The sequence below is a fragment of the Halichoeres trimaculatus genome, unplaced genomic scaffold (genome assembly GCF_033239565.1).
Source record: "Halichoeres trimaculatus isolate MK-OKI-2021-1 unplaced genomic scaffold, fHalTri1.1 fHalTri1_scaffold_2, whole genome shotgun sequence".
Taxonomy (NCBI): Eukaryota; Metazoa; Chordata; class Actinopteri; order Labriformes; family Labridae; genus Halichoeres; species Halichoeres trimaculatus.
The window spans coordinates 29587398-29605474 of record NW_027437180.1 but is presented as its reverse complement, the minus strand read 5'-3'; the positions used below and the strand labels follow the sequence as shown (position 1 = coordinate 29605474).

The 18077-nt window shown below is 36.8% G+C and overlaps 1 protein-coding gene across 1 annotated transcript; it reads left to right on the top strand.

The window, feature by feature from the left end:
* Nucleotides 1-443: 443 nt before the first annotated feature.
* mettl14 (methyltransferase 14, N6-adenosine-methyltransferase non-catalytic subunit) lies at nt 444-7181 on the top strand. Its single transcript, XM_074692958.1, has 11 exons — nt 444-736; nt 1135-1223; nt 1729-1816; nt 2532-2609; nt 4165-4252; nt 4340-4430; nt 4575-4716; nt 5228-5320; nt 5936-6052; nt 6248-6458; nt 6611-7181. The coding sequence occupies exons 1-11, from the start codon at nt 671-673 to the stop codon at nt 6916-6918; spliced, it is 1371 nt and encodes a 456-aa protein (XP_074549059.1). The 5' UTR covers nt 444-670; the 3' UTR covers nt 6919-7181.
* The last annotated feature ends 10896 nt before the right edge of the window (nt 7182-18077 follow it).

Genomic DNA, 18077 nt, shown 5'->3' with positions numbered 1-18077 from the left:
AAAAGCAAAGAAATAATAACTATGTGTCAACTACATATACATTTCTTCATTCAAACAAAGAAGACACCTTGAGGAATTCAGACATGTATCATAGGGTGGGTTATGTCTTGTAGTTCATGCCAAGAATATGACCACAAGGTGGAATCACGAAAAACTGCCCTTATGTACTTAAACTCTGTGCCTGTATCTGAGGGAGGCAGGCTGCTCAGCGCATGTGTCGGAAGCGGTCGGAAGGTTGCTGTTCTCTGATTGGAGGAACATGAGCGTCCCATTTAAAGCGTCATCAAACGGCAAAGTGACAGTTCAAATTGTACTTCAGTGTATGCCAAAATTCGGAGACACATCTTCACAATCAGTTTGCCTGTTTTTACAACCATAAGGTTCAACCAAAGCCACATAAAATTAAAGAAACTATTCAGAGACTACAAAATATCTAAAAGGCATTCATCTTACAGTCGTTTCTGAATGTATATATCAGTTTAAAACTTCACATACGTCACAGATTTTACCCCGGTGATTAAAACGAACGCACCTATTGTGAATTTGAGCGGCTATTCCGCGTTGGTTGTTTTCAACTACCTTTGCAAGCTAACAAGTAGCTTTCTATCACTCTCATATTCACAATAATTAAGCGTTTGTAGTCGTTAAAGAATACGTCGAAGAGGAGGAAATGAACAGTCGACTGCAAGAAATCCGAGAGAGACAAAAGCTCAGGCGGCAGCTTTTAGCCCAACAGGCAAGTGGAAAGTGAGCCCCTGTTGTTAGCATGAAGCTAACAGTCCTCAAAACAATCTCTCTGTGTAGGAACACATGGATGTTTGTTTGGGGACTCAGTAGCGATTAATTAGAGAACAAATACAATAATTATGTTCCCTTAAGGCACTATTAACACAACACGAACACAAATAAAGATATTGCTAGTACACGAACAGCACATGTGGCTGTACTAGGCTAAGTGGCTCCTTCAAATTACACTGTGTGAGATGCGAAGAAGAACTTGTTTAAATGGAGACACAGCTACAATAAAACGTCCATGCACACTGTGTAGAATTACTATAAAAGAAGCCTACATACAACGTTGACCGTGCAACAATTTCACAATGTGAATCACGTCTCTTTCCTGTCTTACCACAGTTGGGAGCTGAAAGCGCAGACAGTATTGGAGCAGTGCTTAACAGTAAGGATGAACTCAGAGAGATCGAAGAGACGAGGGAAACATGCAGGTAATGCTTTGAATGGTGTCCTCTCAAACGTCAGTAAAAAATGCAAGCCAAAGTACAGAAAGGCTGACTGGTGCTCGATAAGCGTTGGATGTTATTGCACTTTACTTACTTTCAGTGTTTACTACTCATTTCATACCTCATGGTCTTGTGTATGTATATATTTGACAACAAATGTATTACCATTACTATGCCCTGTTTATATGCTTTCTGCATTGTGTTACACGTTTTTGTGACATATATAATGACTTAAGTATTTTCTTATATAAAAATGCTGGTAATTTGTCAAGTACATTAACTGCACTCTGTGCTATGCAGTTCCTGTGTGACCCTACACTAAGATTCAGTACATTCATTTTCAACATTTAGCAGCCCTCTTTATTGTTTCCATCCACATTTCTTCTCAATAGCAATATTGGCACATTTTGCTTGTTAGTTTTGTTTTTCATCCGTAACTGCTAAATTGTTGATATGTTTCATTTGGCTCACAGATCTGTGTGTTTTGCAGGGCTTCATTTGATAGTTCTGTAGCTCTTTCCAAGAGAAAGTCCCAGACGGAGAAAGAGGATACAGAGGAAGATGTGGAAGAACAAAAGGTGAATGCCGTCACATGTTGATGAGCAGTGCAAATCGATGCGTGGTCAGAATTGAAAGTATGACATATTGACATAGGACATATGAGAAAAAAAAATGAATTACAAAACAGAAATATTGTTTAACATGACATGGAGACAAGGAAGGCAGGTCAAAACAAGGAGCAAATCATTCAAAACTGAAAGGCCTTTCATGTTTATATGCTCGGGGGGCAAGTGACTTTCTGAAGCTGGTTGCACTGGTCTCGTCCTGGTCCAGTCGTGCTACTGGAAACAGAAGGTGTGGTCCCCTCTGGTCTTGTACTAGAATCTGTGACATGGTTGTAGGAGCCCCTGCCTTAGTATGTCCACTTTTAAGTCAGCTTTTTGTTATTTTAAAAGATCAGGAAATTGTAAGAGGTTACTTGATTAATGTCCTCTCTGCATGTGTGTGTATGAAGCTACAGTATTTGATTTGTTAGGATTGTAGCTACCAGTTTTTTTTTTTTTCAAATGCAGCCCAGAATTGTTCAGTGCTTTTTTTCTTCAGAAACAGAATGCATATGGCTCAGTCAATTCATGTGATAGTTGTATCCTCCATGACTGTTTTTACTCTAATTTGACTGATTGTGGTATGACCATTTTTTTTACAGCTGTATTCATGTGCCAGCCCCACATTTGCAGGCTCTTAACTTAAAAATTTTAGACCTCACTTCTTAAATTTATGTTTGTTTTTAAGGATGTGGTGGAAGTGCAGCAGCAAGATGAAAGCAACCCATATGAGGAGGTGTACAAGAACTCAAGTACTTTTCTCAAGGTTTGTAATCTTGGTGTTTTTTTCCTTTATACACACAAAAATATCAAATAAATAACCATATTTCACTGTCATAATTGTGATCCTTTAGCCTATTGAGTAGTGTTTTTTCCCATATCTTTTTAAATTAGACTGGAAAATATTACTGTTGTTGTTGCTGAACTGGGATGAATAAACATGCCTGCAAACACAAGAAAATCCTTATCCTCAGGGTCCTGATTATATTATTAAAATCAGCAAAGCCTTTGTTGAAAATACTTAAATAAAATGATTCTCAGCCAGTCAAAGCTTTAACTCCTACTTCTTCCAAGAAATACATTAAGGGGACTGCAAGGACTTCACAGGTGATCTGGAAAAGGTCACCCTTCTATATGTATGCCTGATTGTAAACCACAACTTAAAATGGGATAATCAGCGCCAATATAGGTTATTCCTGAAATCTATGGCTGAAATGTCCTGAAATGACACTGGCTGACAAAGTTTCAGTAGTGAGTGTTTTTCTCTGCTGGAAATTATTTCTTGAATTAATTTTGTAGTTATGATGGAGCCAAACTGTCAAACAGAAAAAGGACAGAAGAGCAGAAGAAAGCTAAACGGGAGAGTGATACAGCCCAAGCTATTGACTAAAACTCTGGCTAGTGGCTAAAACATGAGCTGGATTGATTGTGATAATGTTAATTCCAACCCACAGGCAGCAGTTATACTGCAGCTGTCTGTTCAAACTTGAAATTCTATCAATAAAATGAAGAGAAAAACTTATGAAGCAGTCTCACATATTGTTAACTGTTGCTGCTCATCATAATGACCTCATGGTGAGACAAATAAACAGGTTTTCATATACCTAAAAACTGATTTGATATTTTTGGCACTTCATATTTTTCAAGGTCCTAAAAGGGTCTTTAAGGATCTGACTGTACACATGAGGCAATAGACTTTATAAAAAGTCTTTTAAAGACTGTAACACATACAACATAAACAGTATGTGCGTTAAAAACTAAAAATGTACTTTAATTTGTTGGAGGGAAAAAAATGTAAACAGTGTGAACTGCATCAGCTACTTTGAAGGAAACGTTTATGCATTAGAAGTACACTCACTGAATTTCTTAAATGACTTAATAGAGTTGATAATGGCTTTTCATGAGTTTGTTAGTATAAACATGCAGAAAAATAAACATTTTGTAATTTTCCCTGAACCCTGAAGGTGGATAGACAAGTTTTATTTGATGGATAGTTTTTGTGTTTTATCCAAACATGAGAAGCATTGTGGTATGTGAGGAAGGCACAACATAATAAGATGCAAACTATTCACCCATAACCATACCAGGGATGACTTGAAGTCCCTGGCCCAGGTGAGGCTTTTGGGAACTAAGGCACAACAACACACAAACATAATGGGCTCATGATCTGCTTCTGCTTCTGTAGAGTGCTAGTTTCAAAATGGGGAAAGGGCTTGAGTTCAGTGAGACAAAAGAAAGATTAAATTAATTAAATGATATTCACAGAAGTATTCCTGTCAGTAATGTGTGGTGTTAACTTTTTGACATATTTTTCTCTTTAGGGCACCCAGAGTTTGAACCCTCACAATGACTACTGTCAGCACTTTGTTGACACAGGGCACAGGCCTCAAAACTTCATCAGAGATGTCGGTGGGTATTTGCTTTCCTGGTGTGTGACTTTAAATACATGTAGGTGCCAGTGCTTGTGACTAACGTTTTTTTGTCCGCTATACTAAGGCTTGGCTGACAGATTTGAAGAATACCCTAAACTTCGAGAGCTGATCAGACTAAAGGATGAACTTATCTCCACCACAAACACCCCTCCAATGTATGTTAAATGATAATGTGAATCTGACCAATCCAATTGATATGACTGCAGTCGGAGAAATGAGAAACTGGCTATTTCAGTGTTTTAAATATCAAAAATTTGGAAAGAGTTTGCTTTATTTAATGTTTGTTCATGTCTGTAAAGGTACCTCCAGGCCGACCCAGAGCATTTTGACCTGAGGGATTTGAAGTGCAAGTTTGACGTGATCCTGCTCGAGCCTCCCTTGGAGGAATACTACAGAGAAACGGGCATCAGCCACACTGAACGTTTCTGGACCTGGGATGATGTTTGTATTCGTATTTGATTGGTTCCATTCATGAAGAGTATGAATTAGTATGTTAGTACTCAGTATTTCCTTCATCCTTTTCTTGAGCTACTTAGTGCAAATTGTCTCTGTTTTGTTATATATGTTTTTTTCTAATCCTTTAAGTGCACTCACCAACACAGGCATCAACATCCAAACAGTTGTGTAAGAATTGTTTCCTTTAAGGCCAGTATGGATGTTTGACAAGAAGTAATACTAAGTTAGCAGTTACCACACAGAGTTAGACCCACTCAGGCTCAGATAGCTACAGATGGTCGCGGCAGTACAAGGATGTGCACTTATGCTCTTGTTTGAGGAAATAAAGCAGCTGAGTGACTCCAACAATGTGGAGTTGTATTTTCAGGACAGTCTAAAGACTTTGTCTGAGGGTAGAGAAGAATTGAGGGGTTTCAAATGAAAAAAAAAGCTATTTAACTTTGCATTGCTCCAGTAAAAATCTAATTTTTGTTCTTTCCTTATTCTTCTATTTCAGATCATGAAACTGGAAATGGAGGAGATTTCAGCTTTACGATCCTTTGTCTTTCTGTGGTGTGGCTCTGGTGAAGGCTTGGACCTGGGTAGAATGGTAAGTGAACCTCTTATCCAGTCAAGGCAATCACTGAAGTGCAGAAAAACTCCCCAACCTCCCCAGAAATTTCTTTTATCTTAAGGTTTTTTTTTACACAACACTACTGACCTCAGACATGAGGATCTCGTAAGTTCAGAGTGCACCTGACAACCAAGTTAGGCAACAGTTTGAACAATTCTTGAACAATGGCTTTGGATTCCTTTGAAGTATGCCTCTTCATACCAGCTTATTCAAAGCTTAACCCCTCTCTTAAGAAATACCATGATTCTTTTACAGCAAGCCATCAAAGAAACAGTATTTTTATCGCTGGAAGCTGGTTGTCTGCTGTAGGTGCGACTTTGAAAGAAATGAAGGATGTATTTGTAAACAATTGCTCAAGCTCCCTTCAAAACACTAAAACTGAAAGTTTAATCTTTGTTCAATTTGCATTATTTGCAACACAACGCCACAAGCAGTGGTCCCTCTGTATGTGCGTTTGGATGTTGTTAAATAAATGCACATGGTAAATATAAATAATTCTCAATGTTTTCAAAGTAGGAAAGTTTCCAACCCTAAAGTTATTATTTACACATAATTATTCACAAGTCCTACACATAATACACCTTTTTTTAGTGTTTGCGGAAGTGGGGCTTTAGGCGGTGTGAGGATATCTGTTGGATCAAGACCAACAAGAACAACCCTGGAAAGACCAAGGCCCTGGACCCAAAAGCGGTATTTCAGAGGACCAAGGTATGAAGGACAGACACAGGCTTAATAAAACTGTTAAATATATTTATATTTTAATATGAATTTCATATTTTTGAGTTTGGGGCTTGTTTATCAAAATGTATTCATAAAATGCTGGTACAGAGTACAACTATTACAAAGCTTTGTCACTTAACTTCTGTTCAATTGGATTTTGAACCATGCAATGTTTTCCTCTAGGAACACTGCCTGATGGGAATCAAAGGAACAGTGCGTAGGAGTCTTGATGGAGACTTCATTCATGCCAATGTGGACATTGACCTGATAATCACTGAAGAGCCTGAGATGGGAAATGTAGAGAAGCCAGTGGAGATCTTTCACATAATTGAGCATTTCTGTTTGGGGCGCAGGAGGCTGCACCTGTTTGGGCGAGACTCAACCATAAGACCAGGTGAGATGAACTGTAGCTTGGATAGTTGCAGGGAAAAAAAGGACTTGTGTGTTTGTTTTAAATCACAAATAAGTGTCTTGTCTCTATCTGTTTTTTCTGCTACTTTCAAACATCTATACTGTATTTTTTAATGTTTTTTTTTTCCATTCTAGGTTGGCTGACAGTTGGTCCAACTTTAACAAACAGCAACTTTAACCCAGAGACCTATGCCTCTCACTTTGTCTTGCCAAGCTCCCACCTCTCTGGCTGCACTGAAGAAATAGAAAGACTGCGGCCTAAGTCTCCCCCTGCCAAATTAAAGTCGGACCGTGGAGGTGGAGCACCACGGGGGGGACGTGGTGGGCTGAATGCAGGGAGAGGGGGCGACAGAGGCCGGGAAAGAAACAGACCAAATTTCCGAGGTGACAGAGGAGGGTTCAGGGGGAGGGGAGGACCTCACAGGGGATTTCCTCCTCACTAGAGAAAGGAGCCAACCACCCATAAAAATTTTCATCTGCATCATCTCCAACACAAGTTTACTTGTTATGCAGTCGGTGTAAAGGCTCAGGAAATTCATTATCAATTTAAAAACTCTCTAACATCACAACATCCTGACACCACTTTTTATAGACATTACCCAACTCTGTAACGATTGTGTGTAGGAGTGGACACGTTGGTTTTTATGCTTTTTCATGGACATACTGATAATTGTCTAAATAAATTTCTTCCACTCTCATGTTCTGTAATGATTTTTATCCTGTTGCTGAACATTTGTTAAATCTTATCATATATTTTGCCCATTAGCATAACGTAAAACAGTAAATAAGTTCTTAATACAGAGAGATCTTTCAACAACTGCTTAAGAAGCCAAAATGACATACAGTTACACAACCAGGGCGTCAGCTCAGAGTGAGGGTCAGTCTGCCATGCTCTCCCTGAATGCAGTAATACGTGTATGGAGAATGTTGGCCAGATGGAGTTAAGAAGGATAAGAATCGGTGGAATGCTGCACAGCTTTGTCTTCTAATTCCACTCAAATTGACGCTTTGCTTTGTTTTTAATCTGTTACCTAACAGTTACCTTTTCAAGAAGTAAATGGTCTAAAGGGTCGTTGCGTCTCTGTAGCAGTGATGCATGATTACCTGTTGCAGAACAAGTTAAGGTATTAAAGTTCTCTCTCAATGATGTAGATTTTTTTTTAACCACAGTGAGAATCAGTTTTTAATGGTTATGAAAACAGTTTGACTGATATCTTTTCCATAACCTTCCACAGGTTTGGGTTAAATGTTATTAACTTAGATTTTCAAAGACACCTGCAAAAATGGGAACACTCACAGTCTCCAACAAAGTTTATATTGACATTTAAATGTTGGCATAAACACAATAGATACAAAATTACATTTTTTGAGATCAAGTCATACAGAGCAGCAATTAATAACTTGTAAACTCTAAAAAAGAAAGAAAAAAAATATACAACTTTACTTCAAAATCATTAAAGTCTCAAGTTTTTCCATGCCTATTGTACGAGTGGCGCAAAACAAAAGAAATTTCATCCAGACACTTTGATGTTTATATTTGAGTCTATTCCAGGTCAGTGTTTGTGTTGCCTATCATGGTAAGATTCTGTTTCTCCACTGCTGTTTTAGGAGAATAACAAAAGCCATTACCAGATACTGAACTCCACACACACAAACACACACACACGCACACACACACACACACACACACACACACACACAAAATGTTGGTTGTGTGTGCCAGAAAAAAAGTTAATTACTTTTTATATTTATATCTGACAATACTCTGAAGGCCTTTCGTGGAAAGGGAAAGTCACATTGATGTGATATTTTTAGTGGTAGTGCTTTTTCATACAGTTTGTTCAGATGATTCACATGCCTGTCTTGCCTACTTCAAGCAACTGTTCAGACATAATGTAAAGCAAAATATTATCTCATCCAAGCCTTTTCCTTATTTATTTAAAATTCCGTTTCTTTGATCTACAGACTCCCTGGTTGTCAGCTCATTTCCACTTCTCAAAAACAAAAATCAGTTTTTGAATAAATGCATTTTATATTGTTTTGATGATTTAGATGAAAACTGTTATCAGAATTTATAACCAGCCTATTGACACTGTCAATGTTAAAATCAAACATAAAATGAGATTTTTTTTCCTTTATAATGAAAAGGTATAGTTGGAGTTTCCCTCTGATGAGACAGTTAGCTGTAGTTATTTCTCAGCTCCTAATACCCCCAAATTTCAGCATGTGAACCAAAAGCTTCCTTTTCTGTTTTTCAGAGTTTTTCAGCAGTGATTCATTGGCCCTGAGGGACCATGTGAGTAATGTAGATTTGTGGCATTTTGTCCCTTTAACCTTTTTTTCAAAGGCTAATTGGGCAAAACAAGTCAAACAACTAATGTCTCTTGGTCAAATCACTTTTACCCACAGAAATTCTTTCCATTTGTGGGTTTTTACTGAAGAAGGCCAGGCCCAGGTCTTGTATTTAGGTTGTAAAGTCAATGCAGAGAACATATTGGCAAAGAACTGAAGGGACTATTTTCACTATTGCTGCATAGTTGGAGTTGGAGTTGGGGTAAGATGATGGATATATTCTGTTAAAAGTAAAATGGCTTATGAATGGCTTATGAATGTTTTTTATAGCTTATCAGGTAAAATGCAGTATCTTTATTGCTACCTTAAGAAAATATTATGTTCTGAGTAAAAAACACAGTTTGAATTATCCATACCACAGGACTTTTATTTTATACAGTGTGCTCTTGGTTGGGAGATTTGAATTGTACTTTGTGGTACCACAGAGCGACACTGGAGTGGAATAATTTTGCAATACTACATACTGGCTTCAGGCTCCTGTGCAGACAATAGAAGTTCACCTGGTCTTGAAAATGTTTTGTTCTGATCAGTGAACATTTGTATTTGAAGCTAGAAAAGTAAGCATCAAACTCTCTGATTTCAATGTTGTATTATTTCTGGACAGTTGTTTGCAGGATGCAAGATATGCATCAAAATTTAATGTGTTACTTTGGTTGTTCTTGTTCAAATTTCCTTTCAAATTTGCATACCCAGTGCCAGAAGTTTAATGAATACAATCATGTAAATAACTAGTGATATGCATATGCCTTATCCATTCGTACCCTTTACTCTCAAATCAGATCTCATTATTTATTTTTTCCCATTATTTCCCTTTATTTATTTTTTCTAAATCAATATAACTAGTGTTTTTCTTTTAAGTGTTTCCCTTTGGCTCACTTCACAGAAGGAACACAGTGCTTGAGATGACTTATAATCATGAAATGTTCACACAGGCTTCCCTGACTTGTGTAATGAACCAAGAATAAGTTTTGATACACAAGTTATTGACAGAAAGACTTTCACAAGTCATATAATGTAGCATTATCAGGTTAAGTATAGAGCTATAAAAGAGCACACTGCAAGTACAGGATAAATTATACATTCCTATGTAGTTTATTATGCTTAAAGAGCCCAGGTAAATTGCTTTTACTGCAAATGGTCTCATAATGGTACTCATTTCACCTCTTTAGCCAAAGGGCTACCTCAGGTAACTGCTTCACTCACAAGATTCTTTTAAGGAGCCTCTTTAGCCTTAGTGTAGTTCATATTCAGGGCTTGTAATTAAAGGGGCATAAACACTGTTTAAGGTTATATTTAAAAATGATGTCCTGACATACTGACTTTTTTCCCACAGGAAATGGGGAGGATGGAACCTCTCATTTTCCTTCTAATTTTTGCAGGTAACTATAGGAGAAATAACTGTGTTGCATGCATTTTGAAATTTAGGTTTATGAAGTGCTTTGCATGAAACATTAATAGAACAATGCCAAAGAAGAATTAGATATGTTGAAAATAAAAGTTATGGATTTCTTCACAGATAGACGGATAAAACTAAAATCACTTAAGAACTCAGATATAAGATTTGCAGTCTCATTAAATATCTTGTTAAATCTGGACAGCTAAAGTATGCCTTTTAAAAAAAACGCCTTTTTATAGAAGTATGGTTTTGATCAGATCTATTATTGAACTAAGTGGAGGAACCAGGGCAAATTTTACCTTTTGTCTTAAGTCTGGACTGTTTTGCTAAAGAGCCTTGAGGCAGAGGATTTTATGCTGTGAGCTTACAAGCTCATAAAAACCTGAAATGTCAGCCATGTAGCCAGAGGCCAAACCCTTTTGTGCCTGGAAAGGTATCACAAAATCTTGAAATAAATTCTAAAAAATGCAGGTTGTGAAACAGGAGTGACATGAGCTCGACATTCAACAGCACCTTAAATTGATCTATTTTAGTGTTGCAGACATTTGTTTTGGCTGAGGCAGGTACAGACAGCTGTACTAATCTAAATATGAAGCAATGCAAGCATCAACCCTCGCCAGATCTGTGTGACATAAAAATGAATTATTGCAATCTAATAGAGATAATGAAATCATTGTTAGAGTGTGTGAGCATTTTTTTGGAAGGTTGCCTTTACATGTTGTTGTCTTGTTGTTCTGCAGGGCCTTTTCAAACAACTGAGGCAACAACAGGTAAGATGTAGAAGCAACTGTCAAGTAAAATATTGTATTCTTTAAAATTACATGCACTAACAACTAGTGTTTACAATTACTTTCCACTTTATATAGTTTATAAATCATACAGATTAAATCCTTAACAAATATATGAACGATGATTAAAAGCTAAAACCTCTGGTTTCATTACTTTAACCCCAGCAAAATGCTTTGGTACTCTGATTCTGAGCTTAGTGTCATTCGACCAATTTTTTAAAAAGATATATTTGAGCTGGAGATGACCTGAAAGTGTTTGAAAACTTCTGGGATTTGTTTATTTGTCAGATACAGGTTAGATTCTAAACTAAGGAGGGGTTTGGTGAAGTAAAATTTTCTGAGTCAACAGCAAAGGCTATCTGGAAAAAATACTACTGCAATGGTTCATCTATCAGTATTTTTACTAAGAGAAAACTACTTTACATTGTGTCTTACATTGTGTTACAATACTTTTGCTTTGTATTTGTGAAATTAAACCTCCTTTGACTAGACACCCGATCATTGACCCAGATCATCGATCGTGTGCTATCTTTCAGGCTTTCGAAGGGAATGGTGTATAGAGCAAAGTTTCTCACCAGTAATAAAACTTTAATGCTCTAAATCACACAGTTTCCCTTGGTGCAACTTGTAAATCTTATATGAGCTAGTTCAAACATAACTCTTAACAGCTTTGGAATCTGTCAAGACAACATCTTTGTGTGTTACTGTGGTTGGTCTTTTTCCAAAAGTCACTGCTGCCCCATCTTTAGTAACACATACTTCACCTCCACTTTCTTCAGGTGAAACAACATTGATCAAACCCTTGCAACCATTCAATAGGACTTCTTCACCACTGATCACAACTTATATAAGTCCAGCAAGATCAAATATGTCACCAGTCAACACAAGCTTTGAGGCTGCAATAAGTTCAGCAAATGGCAGTGCAATTTCAGCACACGTCAAAGAGAACCTACAAACAATCACACCAGTGTCGACTGTACCACCTGCTGACAGCACTGTAACACCAGTCAAGTTATTTTTATCACCACTCGTAACAACTGTGGAACCCTTCAAGACAACTTTATGGTGTACCCCCATGACTTTATCTGTGTCAACTAAAACTGCAGCTCCAGTTTTATTTGGCCAATCACCACAAAATACAAGCATTCTACCTTTTAATACATCTTCATCATCATACTTGCAAATTTCTGCACAGCTTGAATCAAGTCCGGAAACATCAAATATGTCATTCATCAACTCAAGTTTGGAAGGTAAAAGTCTGTCACAAGAAGATCCAACATCAACAGAAACCTTGAAAGCATTTACCACAACATTACCTCGACAGAAATCATCGCTGCTGGTCAATACATCATTTTCGACAGCTTTTCCACGTCAAACTCCATTGCCTATTCACACGGCTGTTGGACAACACAGGTCATCTTCAGTCAAGACAATTTCATCCCCAGCTTCTGCAAATCCAACTTTTCATGTTCATTCACCACAAACAATTTCCAGAACACTATTAAAAAGTACAACTTCATTGCAAGTGACTTCACCTTCAACTCACCATACACTCCCACTTAATCTAACACAAGCAACTTTGAACAGAATCTTTTTACCCTACAACAACATGTCATCCTCCCTTTTCAAGATTTTATCATCACCCGATTCAAGGAAACCAGGATTTTTTCACATACCACCCATCAGCACAATTCTAGAAACATTGAAAAGTGGTACTGGAACTTTTGCCGCAGTCCATGAGGCTTTGCCATCTGTTGTTACAGCACCAGTGCAGCCAAAGCCATCCTTGCAAGTTAACAATGCATCAACTGAAGATGCTATCCCTTCCACTTTTGTAACTTTGCCTCATGTTAACTCAGCTTCATCACTTGTTAAGTTATCTCCACCTGAGAAAACTTTACATTTGGTAAAGACATTAACACCGTCTCTGGCTGCTACCCAACCCACTTTGAGGCCAACCAAGAGTATTTCATCTCTGTCCAGTATACCTTCATCAGCAGCTCATCTTTCAACCTTGACCACAAGTGAAGTGCCACTTATTGCAAGAGCACCAAAAGTCAGCCCAAACTCATCACTAATTGTTACAATTTCAACTTCAGTTAATTCTAATCAATTTCCAGCAGTGTCAAAAATGCTAGCCTTTAGCTTGAGTTTAGGAACAGCATCACAAAGTTTTTCACAGGGCAGTGCAATGTTATCGCAAATTTCAACTTCTGTCAAACAGAAGACTGCCTTGAACTTTAATAATATATCCACATCCCAGACAAGTTCACATTCAATCAGGACAACAGAGAAATATTTTAACTTAACTCCAGCCCCATTAAGAACAAATTTAGTGGACACAGAGAAAAAAACTGTCACTGAACCTCTATCTCATGTCATTCACAAATTTCCTCCTATCTCGAGTCAAGCAACACAATGCAGAAGTTTGTGTCCCATCAGTACACCCTCTCAACCATCAATCAGAAATATATGGGCCTTTGATGCAAATAGACAATCAGCTATCCCATGCATATTGCCAAACAATCCAGGTTTGGAAGCAGTGACAGTTTTATCAAATGTCAGTACAACATCAGCACAAGCCACTTCGACCTTGCAAACTCAAATTTTCAGTGGGACCTCAACACCAGGACGAAAAGACTCAGCAACAATGAGTGCATCTCTTTTACCTCTTAAAATGGCCATCGTTACTTCATCAGCTTTAACTCAAACAACATCACTGGTCACTAGAAAAGCATCGTTACAACCAACAACTTTAAATACTTCATCATCCAGTCTAGGTAAAAGGAAAAAGATAAATTCTACAAAGAAACTTGACTGCAACTACTAGTTTAAATTCATTTAACTCAGATAAACATAAATACTGCTGCTTCTACCTTAACATGTGTTCTACATGTTCTTTGCCAACTGCTTATCCTGCTTTTACTCTGCCAGGTCATACAACCACTTCATCAGCCATGGAGGAAGCCGCTTCCACAAGTCAGTCAAAAATCGCTTTGACTTTTAAAATACAGAAAAATTTTACGGCAGAACTCTCAAACAAAACATCCCCGGAGTTTAAGGCATTGGAGAACAATGTATCCACAAGTGTAAGTTGTGTGTGTGTAAGTTGTGTGTGTGTGTGTGTGTGTGTGTGTGTGTGTGTGTGTGTGTGTGTGTGTGTGTGTGTGTGTGTAGAGTACTGGTTATGTACGCAGTTTTATATATTTTAGTTACAGTTTGATATCACTTTACTGCTTCTCTTAGACACCAGCCAAGTAAGACACAAAACCTGCACAAGATGCTATGTCTCTCTCTTTTTGTGAAACAAACACCCAAAAATTCAGTTGACTGTGGAGAAACACTAAAGTATTTATGTAATGAATGAAATTAAATTAGCGTCAATTTGTTTTGGTTTATATGTCAAATGTTTTTCTTTTTTCAGCTTGACCAGGTCTTTACAGCAAAATATGGGGGTCTTTTCAACAGAACTGTTGTCAACAAATTCAGGTACAGGATTGTACTTTTAATATATTTGCAAGCTTTGGTGGTTATTTTGATACAGTATGGTTATCTAGTTGCAGTCACATCCATAAAGATGTGCATAAAAATCTTCAACTTAAATTTAAGACACAAATGTGCAGGCCTGTGTCTTTGAAGACACAACATTAGCTGCTCTCATCAGCTGCTCTGAACCTGTGTGTGTACGTCATTGATAATGGTTAGAAAAAAATAACGGGTAAAAAAAGAATGACCTAAAATATCATTGCTTATTGGTTTGGATCCCTGAACCCCAGTTGGAATTCCCTTATTCAGGTTGGTCTGAGGAACAGTGTAGCAAGGTTTAAGGGGCTGTAAGTGATCTTGAAAAAGTCTTCTTTTTGCAAATATGTCTGACTGTAATCCACAGTTTAAAATGAGATTATCATCGCCAGTTTTACAGGTTACAGGTTATCTTAAATTGCTGTTACTTCTACTCTGGTCCTGCTCAGTCAGCTCGAGCAGGACCTGATTCATTTACGGCATGTCTAGGTCTCTGTGACAACACCACACCGGCTTATGAAGTTCTGTAGTGAGAACAGAGACCCGTGTTTTTCTCTGCTGAGAACAATTTCTTGGATTAATCTTGTAGTGATGTTGGGCACAGGAACCTACCTTTCAGACAGAAAAAGGATAGAAGAGCAGAAGAAAGATAAACAGGAGAGTGATACAGCCGGAGCTAAAGGCTAAGACACACGCTAAAGGCCAATGCAGGGGCTAATGACAATGTTCATTCCAACCCACATGCACCAGTTATTCTGCAGTGGTCTGTTCAAACTTGAGAGTCTATCAATATAATAAAGAGTGAGGTTACGTTAGCTCTGCTTGGTAGATGACTAGCAGGACATAGCTAACCAGGATTCACTAACATTACACATTACAGACATGTCTTGGATCACCGGGTTGCCAGTGGCTACTAAACTACATTCAAATTGAGTGTGTTTGCTTGTTGTCACGCTAGCCTACAGATATGTCAGAGCACCGGTATGCTAATCAGGGGTTGCTGGTTTACAGACATAAATCCTTAAAAAGTTTTCTGATTCTTCCTGGGTTAAAATATGGTACCCATTTTTACCTTGATTCTGCATGAATCTATTTAGTGCCAAACCAAATATTATGACACACCGGCAACAAGGTACATTACAACATGCATTTTTGACTGGAGCAACTGACTCAAACAGGGGTGCTATGAAGTCAATAAAAAAAAAAAAAAGGAACGACTTAAATCGAAAAATGCCTTTTCCAAATTGAGAACTGAACTAAAAAAGAAATACACTGAAAACTGAAAAAAAAAAAATTCAGCAGTCTAAGAAAAAACGCCGATTAAACAATTGACTGCAATAGCAATCATTTTATTGAGTACTACACAATCATATGATTTCCCAAAATCTTGCAGCACTATTTTCCGCTAATGTACAATGGAACCCCAAAAGATTCTTAATTAAATAAATGAAAACAACATTTTGAAATGAATACCATTTTTATAAACAAACATATATATAACATTGCCATTAAATTGTGAAATAAGACAATGTTGTATATACGTTTTATAATTCTTTAATATTTAATTATTAATATCATAAAGTATTTCAGAATAATTATATTAACAATTTCATACTTTTTAAAATAATGACTTTTTATTCATTTTCCAAGCTGTCATGATTTTTTTTTTTTTTTCGAGTTAATTTTTATTTCATAAAGTTCATTTCCACAATGGCTTTTTATTTCATAATGGCGTTTCCCATCAGAATGACTTTGTCTGCCAATCACAGCTAGAGAGTCGGACTTATGCTTGATCCTTTGAGATCGATTAGTTTAAAAGGGGTCTAGCTTTAGACCTCTGCTTTCAGCTGCTTGAGGAGCAACTCTGAAACTGATTTCCCTCTTGCAGCCATTGTGTCTCAAATGTGTCATACAGTCTTGTTTTTAGCTTTTCAGTCTTCTCAGCATTAATGATACGTCTCCACGTTTAAATCAATCCTGCAAGTGCTGCTGCAATGTCTGTGTAAAGGATCAGCCAATCACTCCACTGGCTTTGATTGAAAAACTAAGTCATTATGCTGAAAAATGACATTATGAAATGAAAAGCCCCTTGTGGAAAAAGGCATTATGGAATAAAAATTGACTTTGTAAAAATATTTTTTTTATTATTTTGTAAAAGCTTGGAAATAAGATAAACGTCATTATTTTAAATAGTATAGAATTGTTAAAATAATCATTGTGAAATATTTAATTATAAAAATTTGATATTGAAGAATAATAAAACATTTCATGATTATAGTGCCATATTTCGCAATTAAGTGGCCACATTACACATTTTTCTGTAAATTACCAAAATGGTATTTATTTCAAAATGTTGCTTTTATTTATCTCATTATATATCTTTTGGAGTTCCTCCTTTTTGAAATTCCACATTTTCATCAATGATCATGACTACTTTGGAGTTTTAATTTTGTATTTTGTACTGTTCAATAAATGGGGGCAATATAAACTCTGCATGAGCCTCAAAAATTAGTTTACATGATATCAAACTTTTTCTTTCATGGTTCTTCAACCACAACTTTTAACTAAACTTATCCTACCTTTTCCTTTAAATACAATTTTCAAATGACTACCTGCTGAAATTTATTTTTAAAATAAAAAAATAAACAAAATGAAGGAATATAAATTAGCAAAACAAATAAAAAACAAAATAAATAAAATAAAATAGAATAAATTGATAGATAATAATAATACTATCATTATCCCCTCCAAGGATGTATTGTTCTTGGGAGATTTTGACTGTCTGCTTGTGAACAATATAACTCAAAAAGGTACAAACGACTCTTGATTTAATTTTCAGGAAATGTTCAAAATTGGATGAGAAGTGATTCAATTTTGGAAGTGATCCAGATCACCATCTGGATCCAGGATTTTTTTTGAAGGATACTTCATCAATGTGAGATAGGGCAGTTTTCGCCATATGTGAATATAACTCCACGATAAATGGCTGGATTGCTTTGGAAATTAATACAAGACAAAGTCACAATAATTTCTGACAGATGTAAAAATACGATCCAGATCCTGGCAATATTCTGGATACTAAAATCCAGAATATGGAATATGAACTAGGTCATCATAATTTTCAAAACTGTCAGGTAACAAAATGTCATACAAACCTGCAACTAACAGCAAACTGTAGCAGACTGTCTGCTGAAAGAGAGTACAACATCAAAGTAAAATTGCGTGAGAATCCAAATATGCTCGGAGGAGGTCTACGCTTTCTCAGTGCTTTTCTAGATGAATAATAAATCACTTTCATCATTTTCTTTTTAATTCCATAGCCAAGGATCCATTGTTGTGGACTCAGAATTGATCTTCAATGTGGGATACCTTCCGAATGTCAGCTCTGTGGCTGAAACTTTGAGGACTGCAGCTTCAAGCTCTAATTTCTCCTTAAGTATCAACACATCATTTATAATTGTTACAAGTAAGGCTTTCTTTTTGATTTCAGAAATTTTATTCAGGTCTACTTAGTCAAATCTCAGTATATCAAAGCATTTATTTT

Coding starts and splice junctions, on each gene's coding strand:
- mettl14 (XM_074692958.1), top strand. CDS start 671: ATGAACAGTCGACTGCAAGAAATCCGAGAGAGACAAAAGCTCAGGCGG. Junction 1,817..2,531: donor AAGATGTGGAAGAACAAAAG/GTGAATGCCGTC, acceptor TTTGTTTTTAAG/GATGTGGTGGAAGTGCAGCA. Junction 4,717..5,227: donor GTTTCTGGACCTGGGATGAT/GTTTGTATTCGT, acceptor CTTCTATTTCAG/ATCATGAAACTGGAAATGGA.